Source organism: Lepus europaeus, chromosome 14, assembly GCF_033115175.1.
Source record: "Lepus europaeus isolate LE1 chromosome 14, mLepTim1.pri, whole genome shotgun sequence".
Classification (NCBI taxonomy): Eukaryota; Metazoa; Chordata; class Mammalia; order Lagomorpha; family Leporidae; genus Lepus; species Lepus europaeus.
Genome location: NC_084840.1, coordinates 42,747,364 through 42,764,801, shown reverse-complemented (window position 1 = coordinate 42,764,801; position 17,438 = coordinate 42,747,364). Strand labels below are relative to the sequence as shown.

The window sequence follows — 17,438 nt, the reverse complement described above, 5'->3', positions numbered from 1 at the left end:
TTATTTTTGTTTTGGATTCATTTATTTATTTGAAAGGCAGAGTTACAGATAGGAAGAGGCAGAGAGAAAGAGAGAGGTCTTCCATCTGCTGGTTCACTCCTTAAATGGCTGCAATGACTTGAGCTCGGCCAATCCGAAACCAGGAGCCAGGAGCTTCTTCCAGGTCTCCCATGTGGGTGCGGAGGCCCAAGCACTTGGGCCATCTTCTGCTGCTTTCCCAGGCTATAACAGAGAGCTGGATTGGAAAAGCAGCAGACAGAAATGAGGTGCCAGCACTGCAGGTGGCGGTTTTATCTACTAGGCCAGAGTGCTGGCCCCGCTTATTGGTTTTAAAAATCTGTTGTTTCAGGGTCTGGCACTGTGGCATGGCGGGAAGGGCCGCCTCCTGCAGTGCTGGCATCTCATGTGGGCACCCGTTCCAGTTCTGGCTGCTCCACTTCCGATCTGGCTCTCTGCTATGGCCTGGGAAAGCAGTGGAAGATGGCCCAAGTCCTTGGGCCCCTGCACCCAGGTGGGAGAACTGGAAGAAGCTCCTGGCTCCTGGCTTTGGATTGGCACAGCTCCGGCAGTTGTGGCCATCTGGAGAGTGGGCCAGTGGATGGAAGACCTCTCTCTGTCTCTACCTCTCTCTGTAACTCTGCCTTTCAAATAAATAAATAAATATTTCGTTAAAAAAAATCTATTGTTTCCCGAAAACATATTTAGCTCATCAGATTTTGTATCTCTATGAAAAACTCTTTTGGAGGTTGATTTTTGTTGGTTTTTATGTTGGTATTATAACACATAATAGAAGAACATAAAATTAACTATTGATTAGATTAAGCATAGTGGGCTTAGTGGGTTTTCAATCGACCAGAAAAAATAAAAGTTATGTTAACTAAGAACTGACAATTCCAGTTTGCTGCATATTTAGTTGAAACCAAGTAGGCTACATCAGGTTGCTTATAGTATATATATATATATATATATATATATATATATATATTTTTTTTTTTTTTTATTTATTTGACAGATAGAGTTAGACAATGAGAGAGAGAGACAGAGAGAAAGGTCTTCCTTCTGTTGGTTCATCCCCCAAATGGCTGTTACGGCCGGCACACTGCACCAATCTGAAGCCAGGAGCCAGGTACTTCCTCCTGGTCTCCCATGCGGGTGCAGGGCCCGAGCACCTGGGCCATCCTCCACTGCCCTCCCAGGCCACAGCAGAGAGCTGGATGGAAGAGGAGCAACCAGGACTAGAACCAGCACCCACATGGGATGCCGGTGCCACAGGCGGAGGATTAACCAAGTGAGCCATGGCGCCGGCCCCACTGTATATCTTAATTAGCAAAATAATAAAATAAGGACCTTATTTTTTAGTAGAATGCCTGATCAGGGCAGGGAGAGGGAGTAGGAAAGAGGGCATAAATGGTCCTAATAGAGTGACTTAAGCCTAGCTGGCACTTAGAAATACTTAGAGATACTAATGCGTTTGTCTTCCCTGGACTCGTCTCTTCTATGTCAGTGTCAGCCTATGTTAGTTCTCTGAGTACGTGAGCCTTTCTCTGTGGCCTGTCTCTGTGATCTGGGTTTATTTCTAGGTGCCTGCTTTATGAGCCCTAATCTCACACTCTATTTTCCCTTACCCTCTTTTGATATTTGGACTAAACTAACCATTAAGTGGCAAATGGTTATGAAAGAAATAGCTATTTGGAGCTACCATGTAATGTTTCACCATATTTTCTCTGCTAATTTTCTTAAAAAATCTTAAATACTTTTGTTTCTAAAATTCTATACATTTTCTCCTGGTTTGGCACAGAGATACACATAACTTTCTTTTTTTTTTTTTAAAGATTTATTTATTTATTTGAAAGGCAGAGTTACAGAGAGGCAGAGGCAGAGAGAGAGAGAGAGAGAGAGAGAGAGAGAGAGAGAGGTCTTCCATCCGCTGATTCACTCCCCAGTTTGCTGCAGTGGCCGGAAATGTACCAATCCGAAGCCAGGAGCCTGGAGCGTCTTCTGGGTCTCCCATGCAGGTGCAGGAGCCCAAGAATTTGGACCATCTTCTACTGCCCTCCCAGGCCATAGCGGAGATCTGGATTGGAAGTAAAGCAGCCGGGTCCCGAACCGGTGCCCACATGGGATGCTAGAACCACAGGCGGCATTTTCATGCTCTGCGCCACAGTGCTGGCCCCCACATAACTGGTTTTGAGGGAGTGGTAATTGCAACAGCTGCAATTTCAGAGATCAGACTTTGGCTGCCATAATAAATATTGAAATTCTCTGGATCTGAAACCATTTTTAAAGTACTTTTTTCTTAAGCAGCAAGACAGAAAGGCAGTGAAGGCTGTACAGTTATTTTCCTTATTCTTCTCAGATTTGCTCTTGGTCTGTCATTATTTGAATTGTTTGGTTTGTGAGCCTTTTACATTTGGACACCAGTTAATTGTTCACCTAATTTAAACACTTTCCTAAACTTTAAGTGGGTGAATTCAGTGGTGTGCACATTATATATCAATAAAGCTTTTTAATGCATTTCATTTTATCATTACAGAAAGCTGTGTTCCTGCACAAGTGGTGGCTGCAATTGATGTAAACACGGTCGCTAATGAAGTATATGAGTATAATTTTCCTCACACACTATTACTAGCCAAGACCATTGAAGTGAGTAATTATTTATTAAGTATAGAATAGGAAAATGTGGTTGAAAAGCCAAATATTAGTTTTTACTAGCCTAATTAGAAGATAATTCATATATAAGTAAAGTTTAGGAGAAGAGAATTAGTGTTTTGTATTCTACCAGTAGAAAACAGGCTGTTTTCAAAAAAATTTCCACCTAGATTGAGAGACAGAGAGAGATCAGTATTTTGGTGTCTGAGGGAAGGGGTTGAGGTTTAAGATTATGCTTGACTTTTAAATGCTTGATTCTATGGTGATATTAACCTTTATTTAATTCTTTGCTTTCAGTCAATACTCACACAACATTTATAAACCATGTGGTGAAAACAGGGGACACAGTCATTGGCTATTACTTATTGAGTGCTAAGCAAACCTGTCAAAAGTTAACCCTTTTCACCTATCATGAACTCAGCAGAAGTATTTAACACTCCTGTACAGTGAGAGATTTTAAAAATAATGAAGTTATGCTTTGCCTCCCAATTTCTTGTGAAAAGTTTTATGTATTTATGTGCAGATCTTTGTGTGAACATTTGTTTTAATTTTTTTTTTTTAATTTTTTGACAGGCAGAGTGGACAGTGAGAGAGAGAGAGACAGAGAAGCAAGGTCTTCCTTTTGCCGTTGGTTCACCCTCCAATGGCCCGTGGCTGGCGTGCTGTGGCCGGTGCACCACGCTGATCCGAAGGCAGGAGCCAGGTGCTTCCTCCTGGTCTCCCATGGGGTGCAGGGCCCAAGAACTTGGGCCATCCTCCACTGCACTCCTGGGCCACAGCAGAGAGCTGGCCTGGAAGAGGGGCAACCAGGACAGAATCCGGCGCCCTGACCGGGACTAGAACCCGGTGTGCCGGTGCTGCTAGGCGGAGGATTAGCCTATTGAGCCAGGGTGCTGGCCAGTGAACCTTTGTTTTAATTTCTTATGGATAATAGGTAGGAGAGGAATTGCTCAGTTACATGATTTTTTTTTTAATTTATGAAAAAAAAATTTTACGAAGTGTTTTTTACCATCCTACAGTCCCAATGTCACTGTTTAAGTAACTTTCATATCCTTGTCAACACTTGCTATTGTTAGTCATTTACATGTTAGCAATTTTATTAAGTGTTTAGTAGTATGATTTTAATTTTCATTTATTTGATGACTAATAATATTGAATTTCTTTTCATGTACTTATTGGCCATTTTTCTAGCTTCTCTGTCAAGAATTTGCCCAATTTTTATGATTTAGGTGTTTCTATTATTTAGCTGTAAAAGTTGCTTATGTTTTCTAAATTCAACTTACTTGTCAGAAATAAGTATAAATATCTTGTCCATTTCTGTACCTTGTCCGTTTTTTAGTTCCTTAACTGTGTCCATCGAAGTTTAGATATTTTTATATAACATATATATATATAACCTCCTATATATATGTGTGTGTATATAAATATATGTAAATGTCATGTTTTTTGTGTCCTAAGAAATCTTTGCTTACCTTATTTTCTCCCAGAAATTTTATAGCTTTGATTTTGACTTTAGGGTCTGTGATCCATTAAAGATTATTCTTTTGTGTTCAGTGTAAGGTATGGGTCAAAGTTTATTTATTTTTTCCAAGGGAATATAAACTTGTCCCAGCACTTTCTGCTAAAGCTTGTCCTTTCTCCAGTTACCTTGACAGCCCCCTCCCCCTTTTTAAAGTAGATCATGTACTTATATATGTGGGTCTATTTCTGAACCCTCTCCTCAGTAGTATCTGCATGTTTATTCAAATACTAGTAATGCACTGTTTTGATTGTTATAGCTTTATAGTATATACTGAATTCAGTCAGTGTAAGTTCTTACACTTCTGTTTTCCTTTTTCAAGATTATTTTGGTGTTCTTTACATTTCTTTTGTATGTTCCTTTTTATTTTATTTTAAAAAATTCATTACATTTATGTTCAAATTTTAGAATCAGTTTGCCAGTTCTACAAAAAGATACATTGATTATTGGTCAGTTTTGAGACAATTGAATCCTAATAAAACTTGATTTTTCAGTGCATGACACAATATTTTTATTTATTTTTGTCTCCTAAAATTTCTGTCAGCAATATTTTGTAATAATTAGTGTGTAAGTCTTACATGTGTGGTGATTAATTTATCCCTAAATATTTATGGGTTTGATGGTATTTTAAGTTTTTTAAAAGGTTTTTGCTTATTTATTTTGTTTGACACACACACACACACACAGAGAGAGAGACAGAGACAGAGACAGAGACAGAGAGACAGAGATTTTCCATACTCTGGTTTACTTCCCTAATGCCCACAATAGCCAGGGCTGGGTGAGGCTGAAGCCAGGAACCTGGAACACAATCTAGGTCTCCCTAGAGACCTATGTGGTAGAGACTCATGTTCTTGAACCATCATCAGCTGCCTCCTAGGGTTGTCATTAGCAGGAAGCTGGTTCAGAAGCAGAGTAGCTGGTACTTAAATCAGGCGACTTTGGTAGGGGATGTGTGTGTCCTAAGCCACAACTTAAGTGCTGTGCCAAATATCAGCACCTATGGGATGGTTTTTCGCTTTGAATCTTTTCCATTTTATGTGGTTATTTATTTTTTAAGGATTTGTTTATTTATTTTAGAGGCAGAGTTACAGACAAAGAGAAGGAGAGAGAGAGAGAGAGAGAGAGAGAGAGAGAGAGAGAGAGAGAGGTCAGTCTTCCATCCGCTGGTTCACTCCGCAGATGGCCGCAATGGCTAGAGCTGCACCAATCCGAAGCCAGGGGCCAGGTGCTTCTTTTGGGTCTCCCATATGGGTGCAGAGGCCGAAGCACTTGGGCCATCCTCCACTGCCTTCCCAGGCCGTTAGCAGAGAGCTGGATTGGACGAGGAGCTGCCAGGACAGGAACAGATGCCATATGGGATGCGGGCCCTGCAGGCAGGGGCTTAACCTACCATGTCACAGTGCTGCCCCCTCCATTTTATTTAATTTGTCAAATTTATTGACCTAAAGTTTTTCAGATTTCATGAAATTCTTTTTCTGTCTGTATCATCTGTGGTGATATTCTCTCTTTCATTTTGAGTGTTAGCACTATTATTCCATTGCTGAAACTAGGGATTTCCCCATGGATCTTTTGAAGTAACTGGGTTTGCGTGCAGTTGCCTTTTTTCTTTTCTTTTCTTTTTTTTTTTTCATTTGCTTAATATTTTACTAATTTCTTCTCAACTTTATTATTTCCTCAAAGTTTATTTGAGTAAAGTTGGTTGATAGTGACATTCAGTTTTTCTATATCCTTACTTAGATTTTTTGTCTGCCTTTCCTATCATTTGCTGAATGAAGAGTATTATAATCTCCCAGATTTAATTATGAATTTGTCTATTTTTCCTCGTTGGTTTTGTTTCATTTTGTCTTGAAGCTCTGTTATCAAGTATACTTTTTATTTGTTTTCTTCACTGATTGATCCTTTTACCATTATTAAATGTCCCTCTGTATCCCCAGGCTATATTTGTTGTTCTGAAGCCTAATTTTTCTGATATTAGTATAGCCATTTCAACTAGTGTTTCTGCTTATATATTTTTCCATTTAAAAATGTTATCATACATATGCTTTTATACTTAAATTGCATTTATTGTATATACCATATAGTTGGGTTTTGCTTTTTTATTCATTCTGACAGTCTCTGCCTTTCCTTTAATTGGAATCTTATAACATTTAAATTTAATCTTATCAATGTTGTTGTGTTTAATTCAACTATTTTGTTATTTGTTTTCTATTTATCTTATCTGGTTCTTGTTTCTTTTTTCATCTATACTTTCCTTCATTTGGATTTTTAAAGATTTCATTAGTTTTCTTTTTATTTTATTTTATACTCATGATTAACCCTACACTAAATAAAGAACACAAAAAATAGTAATAAGATAAAAACACTGTTGCTCAACAGTAGAAATAAGGGCTGTAAACAATTATCGAATCTCAAAATGTCAATTTCATTCATATACAGGGAAAATGTATGGTATTTGTCTTATTGGGACTGGCTTATTTCACTAAGTATATTGGTTTCCAGTTGCATCCATTTTGTTGCAAAAGACAGGATTTCATTCTTTTTTACAGCTGAATAGTATTCTATTATATATATATATTATATCCACAGTTATTATTATATATAATACATATACCCCGTAATTTCTTTATCCATTCATCAGTTGATGGGCATCTGGGTTGATTTCATATCTTAGCTATTGTACATTTTGGTACAATAAACATGAGGGTGCAGATAACTCTTTCATATATTGATTTCATTTCCCTTGGATATATTCCCAGGAGTGGAATGCCTGGATCATATGGTATATCTATTTTCAGCTTTCTGAAGTTTCTCTGTACTGTCTTCTACAATGGCTATACTAGTTTACATTCCCACCAGCAGTAGATTAGGATACCTTTTTCACCACATCTTCACATGTGTTTATTGTTTATTGATTTCTGTATGGGAGCCATTCTAACTGGGGTGAAGTGAAACCTCATTGTGGTTTTGATTTGCATTTTCCCTGATGGCTAGTGATCCTTCATATGGAAACACAGAAGACACCCTCACTCCAATAGCTAAAGCAGTCTTTTTTTTTTTTTTTTCTTTTTTGACAGGCAGAGTGGACAGTGAGAGAGAGAGAGAGAGAGAAAGGTCTTCCTTTGCCGTTCGTTCACCCCCCAATGGCCGCCACGGCCAGCGTGCTGCGGCCGGTGCACCATGGCTAAAGCAGTCTTAAACAACAAAAACAGCAAGAGGCATCACAATAGCACATTTCAAGACATACTACAGGGCAGTGATAATCAAAACAGCCTGATACTGGCATAAAAATAGAAATGTAGACCAATGGAATAAAATAGAAACTCCAAAAATCAATCCACATATCTATAACCAACTAATATGATAAAGGAGCTAAAATCAATCTCTAGAGAAAGGATAGTCTCTTCAACAAATGGTGCCGGGAAAATTGGATCTCTGTGTTTAGAAGTGTGAAACTAGACCCCTACCTTACACCTTAATGCAAAAATCAACTCATAATGGATCAAGAATCTAAATCTACAATATGAACCATAAAATTACTAGAGGATAACATTGGGGAAACTGCAACACATTTGCATAGGCAAGGACTTGTTGGAAAAGAACCCAGATGTACAGACTATCAAAACAAAAATAGATAAATGTGATTGCATCAAGCTAAGAAGCTTCTGTACTGCAGAGAGAATACTCAGCAAACTGGAGAGGCAACTGACAAAATGGGGGAAATATTTGCAAACTATGTAACTAATTAAGAATTAATATATAGAATCTATAAAGAACTCAAGAAACTCGACAACAACAAAACAAAGAATCCAGTTAAGAAACGGGCAAAGGACTTTACAGGCCTTTTCCAAAAGAGAAAATTCAAATGGTCAACAGACTCATGAAAAATGCTCAGTATCACTAGCCACCAGGGAAATGCAAATAAAATCCCTATTTTTAATGATGAACTCTGAAGAAGAAAGAGTATATCAAGTCTAGGCCAAATATATAGGAACTATATTGAGGGTCATGTTTAAAAAGGGGATACAGGCCAGTGCCATGGCTCACTAGGCTAATCTTCTGCCTGCAGTGCCTGCACCCCGGGTTCTAGTCCCCGTTGGGGCGCCGGATTCTGTCCTGGTTGCCCCTCTTCCAGTCCAGCTCTCTGCTGTGGCCTGGGAGTGCAGTGGAGGATGGCCCAAGTGCTTGGGCCCTGCACCCGCATGGGAGACCAGGAGGAAGCACCTGGCTCCTGGCTTCAGATTGGCGCAGCACGCTGGACGTAATGGCCATTTGGGGGGTGAACCAACAGAAGGAAGACCTTTCCCTCTTTCTCTCTCACCATCTAACTCTGCCTGTTAAAAAAAAAGGGGGGGATGGGGAAGGTGCCAATTCTGTGGTGTCACAGGTTAAACAATTGCTTGCTATGCTGCCATCCCATGTCAGTGGGCTGATTTTAATCCTGGCTGCTCCACTTCTGATCCTGCTTCCTGCTTGTGTGCCCTCTCCCTCTCCCTTTCCCTTAACCTCTTCCTCCTCACCCTCTCCCTGGCTCTCTACTTTTCAAATAAATAAACAAATTCTAAAGTGAAGAAATGAATAGTGGATAGAGAGATGGACATTTGGTGTAGCATTTATAATACCATGTGGAACTCCCACATCTCACATCAGAGTACTTGGGTTGGGATTCCAGCTCTTACTAATATATATCTAAGAGGCAGCAGGTGATGGCTCAAGTACATGCATCCATGCCACCAACAGAGACCTAGATTGAGTTCCAGGTTCCTGGCTTCCTCCTGATCCAGCACCAGCTATTGCACGCACATGGAGAGAACCAATACATGAAAGATCTCTCCCTCTGTGTCTTTCAAATTAATTAATTAATTTTAAAACATTAAAAAGAAGATAGAAGATTAATGGGGAACTGAAGAATGATGAGAGGCTTTAGGAAGTTTATGTCCTATATCACATGTAATGGTTATTTGGACATTCGTTTTGTGCAAGGCATTGAGCTCTTACAGAAAATACATATTTGTTTAAGATACTAATTTTGCCTCCAAGAAACTTACTAATTAATTAGTTCAGAAGTTAAATTTAGTATTTGTTAGGACTTCTGATGGAATGTGGCATAATAAAGATACTCCACTTTCAAATTTCTGCTTCTTTTTCTAATAGAAATAAGAGAAGTGAAAATCATAATGAAAATGACTTATCTGTAAGCCAAAACAAAAAAGATAATTATGAAGACTAGAGCCATAATTGAAAGAGACAGAGACACACTTGAAAAGGATAGTAACTGATCAATGTATCATGTTTGATAAATAAAAAACATTACTGATAGGTAGGCACTTAAGAGTTTCCTAGACTGAATGTCTCAAACCACTAATTATAAAATTCTCCATGCAGCTGATTCCAGAAAACAGAGTACTATTACATCTGAGGCATCATAGAGGCACAAAGTGCTTGGGATCCAAGGAACTACTGTTCTAACTCTGCTTTGGCTGGCTTTGGGACCTTGAAGGAAGTTGCTTAATGTCTCAGAGCTTTAGTTTACTACTGCACTTCCTTTCCAAGGTTGTTTCTGGAAGTTAGTTTGACTAAAGTTGACTTGAAAAGTATTGTGTTATGTAAACTGTTATAATTTCTGTTATATTTAGTTATAATTACCATTTTTCCTTCTTCATTCTTTCAATATTTTCATATTCCTTTCCCCCCATATGTTTATTCCTTAGGGCATTACACTAGAAGAATTTGACAAGTTATCTTTCAATATGATTTTAATGAGCCCTCCATGTCAGCCATTCACAAGGTATGTGCATTTAATATTTTTATGTTGAGAAGGAGTACTTATGATGTCCATCAGCTGTAGCTTTTATTTTTGAAATTTTTCCCAAATAATTCTGTTCATCTACTCATTTACAATTCAGCAATAATCATTAAGTAAATAGCAATTATTGCCAAAAGAACAAAATAATTTGATAAACAGTAGATATGGAAGACTGATAGGTTTATTTTATACCTACATAAGAAAATATTTATTTCTGGTCTAAATTACCTTAATTTATTTAAACTAATGAGCATTCAGGAGTAACTTTCCAATACTGATTAACTAAAGTGGATTTCCATAATGAAAGTCCTAAATTATTTAAATGTAACATTTAAAAGCAATTTGGTTGGCGCTGTGGATCAATAGGCTAATCCTCCGCCTGCAGTGCCGGCACACCGGGTTCTAGTCCCGGTCGGAGTGCCGGATTCTGTCCCAATTGCTCCGCTTCCAGTCCAGCTCTCTGCTGTGGCCCAGGAAGGCAGTGGAGGATGGCCCAAGTGCTTGGGCCCTGCACCCACATGGGAGACCAGGAGGAAGCACCTGGCTCCTGGCTTTGGATCAGCACGGTACGCCGGCCGCAGCAGCCATTGGAGGATGAACCAATGGTAAAGGAAGACCTTTCTCTCTGTCTCTCTCTCTCTCACTGTCCACTCTGCCTGTCAAAAATAAATAAATAAATAAATAAAATTTAAAAACAATTTAAACATGCATTTGTGAATTTTACATTTTTAAAAATTTCTATGTACACTTAATTCTGAATTCTGGAATACCCACATTGCAATTTCTTCATTTGAAAATTATACAGTATTTATTTGATTATATCTCAGGGAGTTATATCTCAAAGGAAATATTGACTAATTTATCTTCATTTTATACCTTTGTAATAACAATAAGTTATTTTTAATACTGATCATAATCCTTTAAGTGTATTACAGGGAATATACCATTTAATTTAACATGCTTATAGGGTGGGCATTGCTGTTATCATTATTTTATAGTTGAGAAACTGAGACATGGAAAGGTTAAGTAATGTTCCCAAGGCTACAAAATTAGGGACAGTTATAGCCAGAATATGAATCATTTTATCTATTCCTGTTTTAATATATATGCTTTAAGTGGAATATAATGTAATAAATATTCTAATTCAAATGAATATTGTCATGCTAAATTTCATAGCTCCTTAGGAAACTGATTCCATGAGGATTTGTACTACTGTTTTATTGCTGGATATCATTTTTGGTGCTGTATATCTTGTTTTTAGAGAGCTTGTGGTCTAATGAAAATGATTGACAAATCACATTTTATAATGTGAAATAAGATATATAGTAAAGGAATACTGAAAAGTGCCAGGAGATCACAGAGGAGAAAATGGCTTGCTGCATCCCAGGAGAGGGGAATTCTTTCAGAGGTGATGTCTGAACTGAGGTTGAAAGCAGATGAGGAGTTTTATCAGAGAAGGGAAGGAACATTCTATATAAAGATGCTGTCAAGCATTTGTAAGGGTGTGCATTGTTAAGTGCAATGTGTAGGATAGGACAGAATGCAGTTCCAGCACAGGGAAGCTTCCTATGAAATTGCATTGCCTGCCCCTCTCCCAACCAAACTATCTTCCCTTCTACTACCCCAGCCTCGTGTTAGCCCAAATCTAGCTGCTGAAGGCAATGCAACTGATTGTGTAGTCATTATTATTAAGAACTCTTATGGGAAAGAGGCAAAATAAGAACTGAAGATTGCTGTGGAATCTCTGTAAGTCCAGTCTAATGCCCTAGCTGAGCCTCAGATCCACTGATTGTTTTGGTCCTGCTGGGAGGTATGAAGAAACAAAATGCTGTCAAGTAACTTATTGAGTACTATGAAACTAATAAGTAGCACAGATGTAAATCTAGGTCCTCTGTTCTGCTCCTCAGAACCAATCCAAGCTTCCTTTCCGCTTGATCCTTGATCATGTTGCAAGCCTCACTTCTAAGATCAAGTGCTCACTCTAATACTGACTGTTTACAAGACCCATCTTGACCCTAGTTAATCTAACCAAGCTGTAACTCCTGCTTGTCCTATGGCTTAAGTCTTTCCTATTTACTTGGACAAGATTGTCTGAGTCTTAACTACTTCTTTTATCTGCTTATGTCTTAATTAGTCACCAATGCTATCAGCTCCAGGTGGCTACCCTGGGGCCCATTCATCTGTACTGTTGTCTTACTTTGGTCACAACAAAGGTGTCCTGGGCCAATTTGTGTGTGTGTGTGTATGTGTTAAACAGGGTGATTTTAAGGGAGTAATTGTTTTTCTCACTAACTTGTACTTTTTGTTTCAGGTAAGTTAATTATACTGTTTCGCAAAAGTAACATTTTAAGTGTATTGATATCAGATACAAGGTCTTTTTATTTTTAATTCAATGAGTAAATGCGTTTAGTTTTCTATAGCAACAAAGATAATCATGTTTTTTGTGAAGATCAGCTTATTTTAATTCTCTGCTTTGACTTTTTAAAAGTGATTTAATATCGTTATATAAGATTCTTCATATATGTTTTTGTGCTTTCTTTATTACTTTAGAATTGGCCTGCAGGGTGATATGACTGATCCAAGGACCAATAGCTTCTTATATATTCTAGATATTCTTCCCAGGTAAAATCTTAGATTCCTGTACAAATTTCCTTTATTACTTTTAAAGATTTATTTATTTGAAAGGCAGAGTAACAGAAAGAGAGGGACAGACACAGAGATCTTCCATTCACTGGTTCACTCCCCAAATGGCCACAACAGCCAAGTCTGGACCAGGCCAAAACCAGGAGCCAGAAACTCCATCCATGTCTTTAACACGAGTGGTAGGGCCCAAGTACTTGGGCCATCATCTTCTGCTTTCCCAGGCCAATAGCAGGAAGCTGGGTGTGAAGCAGAGCAGCTGGGACTGGTGTTCAGATACAGGATTTTGTTGCAAACTGGCTTAATACTCTGTGCCACAATGTCAGCCCTGCTACATGCTTGCTTTAACTGCAAAACTGTGGTTCTAGAAGAATGTAATGTTTTTCACTTTGTAGAGATAAACAGTGTATATGTGCTCCCTTCAGACACTATTCACATCATTTTATCTTCTTTTGCCATAACTAATAGAATAACTACAAATGTTTCAAGTTTCTGCACTTGCCACCATAGTGAGTGACAGGGAATCACAGTCTAATATCTCAGTTCTGTTACCTGTGCTCATAGCAGTAATTCGAATGATACTAATGTTGTTGATGAATGTTGTTACTGATGGCCTGGAAATGTGTGCTAGCCCCAGAAGCTGCCATCTTTTGTGAATGAAAGTTCTTTGAGTTGTGCAATGCAAAAGCCTTGTGCAAACCCATGTTTTGAGAGGCTTGAATGGAAATTAACATTTCCTACTCACTTTGTCAAGTGTGCCCTGTTTATGGGGAAATGTGAATAAAATATAAATTGTCTTTAACATATAAATTCCTTTGTAAAAAAAGAATTCAGAAAATACTTACCTCATATTTTCCACATTAATTATTTTCTTTGCTTTTTACTTCTTAGTAATGAGATATTTGGAATTCCATTTGTTTTTGTTTTTTCAGATTACAAAAGTTACCAAAGTATATTCTCTTAGAGAATGTTAAAGGTTTTGAAGTATCTTCTACAAGGTAAGAACTGTATTTGTCTTGATACATCATAGATTTGGCATATTTTATAGTAGGAATACTTATGAAAACAAGTCTGAAAAAATGTGCATTCTGACATTTCATATGTGTTATGTATTTTATTCATTTGTATTGATTTTGGTTAACAATGGAAAGTATTTTATATAGCTTTGTTTAGCTGATTCTCTCCAATTTATATACATTTGATTTTTTCCAGTATGAGTACTTGTTTAAATGAAAATATTTCTTTTTTTTTTTTTTTAAAAACATGTGTCCTTAGAGAGAACAACACTTTTTATTTCTATTTATTTATTTGACAGGTAGAGTTATAGACAGTGAGACAGGTAGAGTTATAGACAGTGAGAGACAGAGAGAAAGGTCTTCCTTTCGTTGGTTCACCCCCTAAATGGCCACTGCAGCTGGCGCTGCACCAATCCAAAGCCAGGAGCCAGGTGCTTCCTCCTGGTCTCCCATGGGGTGCAGGGCCCAAGCACTTGGGCCATCCTCCGCTGCACTCCCTGGGCCACAGCTGAGAGCTGGACTGGAAGAGGAGCAACTGGGACTAGAACCCAGCACCCATATGGGATGCCAGCGCCGCAGGCGGAGGATTAACCTAGTGAGCCACAGCGCTGGCCCCTGAAAATGCTCTTTCTTAATTTAATCACTTCTATTGATGTCTGTTTCTTTTGAAACAGGAATGTTTTCATGCCAATCGGTCCTACTGAAAGGCATTTTCTGCTCTATTGTTGGATACAAGAGGAAGCTCTAGGTCAGGTTTCCTTTAGATGACAGCCCAGGCAGCGAGAAAGCATCCAAATCCTTGATTCTGTTGTTCTCTACAATGTAATTCCTATCTGATTTGATATATTGACGATATCATTCTTGTTTCCATATTAAACTTATCATTAGCAGCTTAGGGATTCAGAATTCAGACTTCCATTAGGATAAACTATCTGGCAGCTCTATATTTCTAATAGAAAATTATTATTTAATTTCTTAAGTACTGGACTTTAATATATCATATTTTTAAGCAATTTAATTGGGGTTAAACACTTTCCACTTTAAATGAGTTTTTATGTATATATTTTACATAACAGCACCATTTCCAAGTAAAGAATGAAAGCTTTTCTTTCCTTTTTCTTTTCAGAGATTTATTGATACAAACAATAGAAAATTGTGGCTTTCAATACCAAGAATTTTTATTGTCTCCAACCTCTGTAGGTACTACAATTATAAACCTTTATTTACAAGTTAAATTAAAAAGCTTTTTCCCCCTAAAGCAATTTGATTTGATAAATCCTCTATTTTGGATAATATTATAGGTAAATCTTAAAATTAGTTCTTTCTAAAGAATGTAGTATATGTATGTAGATGCCCTTATGTGTATTTTATGAAAAATTTTATATCTTGAAACTCATAAGGAATATGTATTTCTTTAGGAGAATAAAGGCTAACATGTTTTGAAAATATGTGAAGCTGGATATTTCCAAGCTAGGGGTGCTATAGCTTAGGAATGCTTCAAAATAATCCAAAATTGAAAATCAGATGAACATATGATGGTTTTCTAATTATTTTTTGATGACATAACATTAATTTGCAAATGTTGCTTTTATTTCATATTTAAAGACATTGAAGTAGTTGGTTATGATAAGCTATCTGACAAATTTTGATTTTGCAAGTATTATATTTTTTGTTATTGTTCTTCTTAATTTCTAACCATCTTTAGCCATGTCATATAGTTCTTTGCCCAGATATTAGAAGAAAAATCATTTCAAAAATTAGATATACAAGGGTATGGAAATTGACATATATGAAGTTGCAATATCTGAACTCTTTAAATTTATTCATATTTCTTGCCTCTTCATTTTTGAAATATAATGAAACCTCCTTAAAGGCAGAGAGAGAGAGGGAAAAAGGTTACACCGTTATATTCATAGAATTGTATCTATGAGCTACATTGAATCTCTTCTGTTTATATTAATATTACATTAAGTGATGCAGTCATTCATCAGAATCAATCTACCTAATTCAAATAAAGATACAGAGCTGCAGTTTAACAGGCTTAGAACTTAATACAAAGAAGTCTTCTGTAAATCAGTGCTAGAATTTTCTCTAGCAGAAGCTGAGTGTATAGCTATGTGAGTTTTTTTTATTGGGTGCAAAGTGAGTACAGATCTCTCTAATTTCCTATATTAACTAACTGCTGTGCTTTATTTGCAGCTTGGCATTCCAAATTCAAGGCTAAGGTATTTTCTTGTTGCAAAACGTCAGTCTGAGCCATTACCTTTTCAGGCTCCTGGTCAGGTATTGTTATTGTTTATTTATTCAAATACATCCATTTGCTGACTTATTTTCAAGAACTCTTTTGTGTAGGTTTATATGCGTCCTGTAGTGCCTGTAGCATAGACTATATCCTAGGTTCATCTTCAGGACCTTTTTCTTCTCCTGATGCAGCTTTTATTAGTTCAGTGAAAACAAAAACAAGATGAAAAACAAAAAATCTTCATTAAAATACAAGTTAAATGTAAAATATAGTAACCACTTATGTTTTTATCCCGCTTTTCCTCTCTGTATAACTTCTCTTCTGATCATTGACTATTTTGCATTTATTATTTTCCTTTTCCAATTGAAGCCATTGGTTAAATTTAAGATATCCTATCTTAAAAATGGCTTGAATATTTTAGCACATGATTGCATTTTTTTTTAAATTTTTATTTATTTATTTTTTTGACAGGCAGAGTGGACAGTGAGAGAGAGAGACAGAGAGAAAGGTCTTCCTTTGCCGTTGGTTCACCCTCTAATGGCCGCCGCGGTAGCGCGCTGCGGCCGGCGCACCGCGCTGTTCCGATGGCAGGAGCCAGGTGCTTCTCCTGGTCTCCCATGGGGTGCAGGGCCCAAGCACTTGGGCCATCCTCCACTGCACTCCCTGGCCACAGCAGAGAGCTGGCCTGGAAGAGGGGCAACCGGGACAGGATCGGTGCCCCGACCGGGACTAGAACCCGGTGTGCCGGCGCCGCAAGGCGGAGGATTAGTCTGTTGAGCCACGGCGCCGGCCTGCATTTTCTTTAAAGCCAATGCTATTTAGCTTGATTAAAATATGGGAATAATTAGTACAAGCCAAAATGAAATGTTCAATTGCTATAGATAGAAGTCTCTAACAGTTCAATTGCTATAGATAGAGTCTCTAACAATCTGAGCAGCTATGTGTGCTTCAGGTGAATGAATGAAGGTGAAAAACAGTTTCAGTAGTTCAGTGAAGCTCTCTACAAGTAAATACTCAAAAGTTCGATCCTGCTACAGGGGAGCCATTGTATTATTTGAATTTCCTGTAATATTAATGAATCTCCCTTTTCATAGTGGAGAATTCTAAAAGCCTTGTATAAAGTTTTAGCAAAGGCTTTATCCCTAAAAATACCTGAAAGTTTTTTTTTAATAAAATGGAATTTCATGGTTCTGTTTTATAGAAGCAAGTTTTTCCTTTGAGACTCCTGAGTAGAAATAAACTTTCACAGTGAAAAGCAATTTTTTGTTTCTTTTTTTTTTTTTTTTTTTTTTTTTGACAGGCAGAGTTAGACAGAGAGAGAGAAAGGTCTTCCTTCTGTTGGTTCACCCCCCCAAATGGCCATTACGGCTGGCGCGCTGCGCCAATCTGAAGCCAGGAGCCGGGTGCTTCCTCCCGGTCTCCCATGCAGGTGCAGGGCCCAAGCACTTGGGCCATCCTCCACTGCCCTCCTGGGCCACAAGCAGAGAGCTGGACTGGAAGAGGAGCAACCGGGACAGAGTCCGGCACCCCAACCAGGACTAGAACCTGGGGTGCTGGCACCGCAGGCGG

General features: G+C 38.0%; 1 protein-coding gene across 3 annotated transcripts in view; it reads left to right on the top strand.

The window, feature by feature from the left end:
* Positions 1–17,438, top strand: part of TRDMT1 (tRNA aspartic acid methyltransferase 1) — an 81,862-nt gene that overhangs the window by 48,064 nt on the left and 16,360 nt on the right. For 2 of the 3 annotated variants that reach the window (XM_062210517.1, XM_062210518.1), the window contains exons 2-7: positions 2,534–2,643; positions 9,877–9,953; positions 12,522–12,593; positions 13,544–13,609; positions 14,754–14,823; positions 15,827–15,910. In XM_062210517.1, the coding sequence (XP_062066501.1) occupies positions 2,534–2,643; positions 9,877–9,953; positions 12,522–12,593; positions 13,544–13,609; positions 14,754–14,823; positions 15,827–15,910 (479 nt within the window). The remainder of the gene's footprint in view (positions 1–2,533; positions 2,644–9,876; positions 9,954–12,521; positions 12,594–13,543; positions 13,610–14,753; positions 14,824–15,826; positions 15,911–17,438) is intronic. The other variant, XM_062210519.1, reaches the window with a different exon arrangement.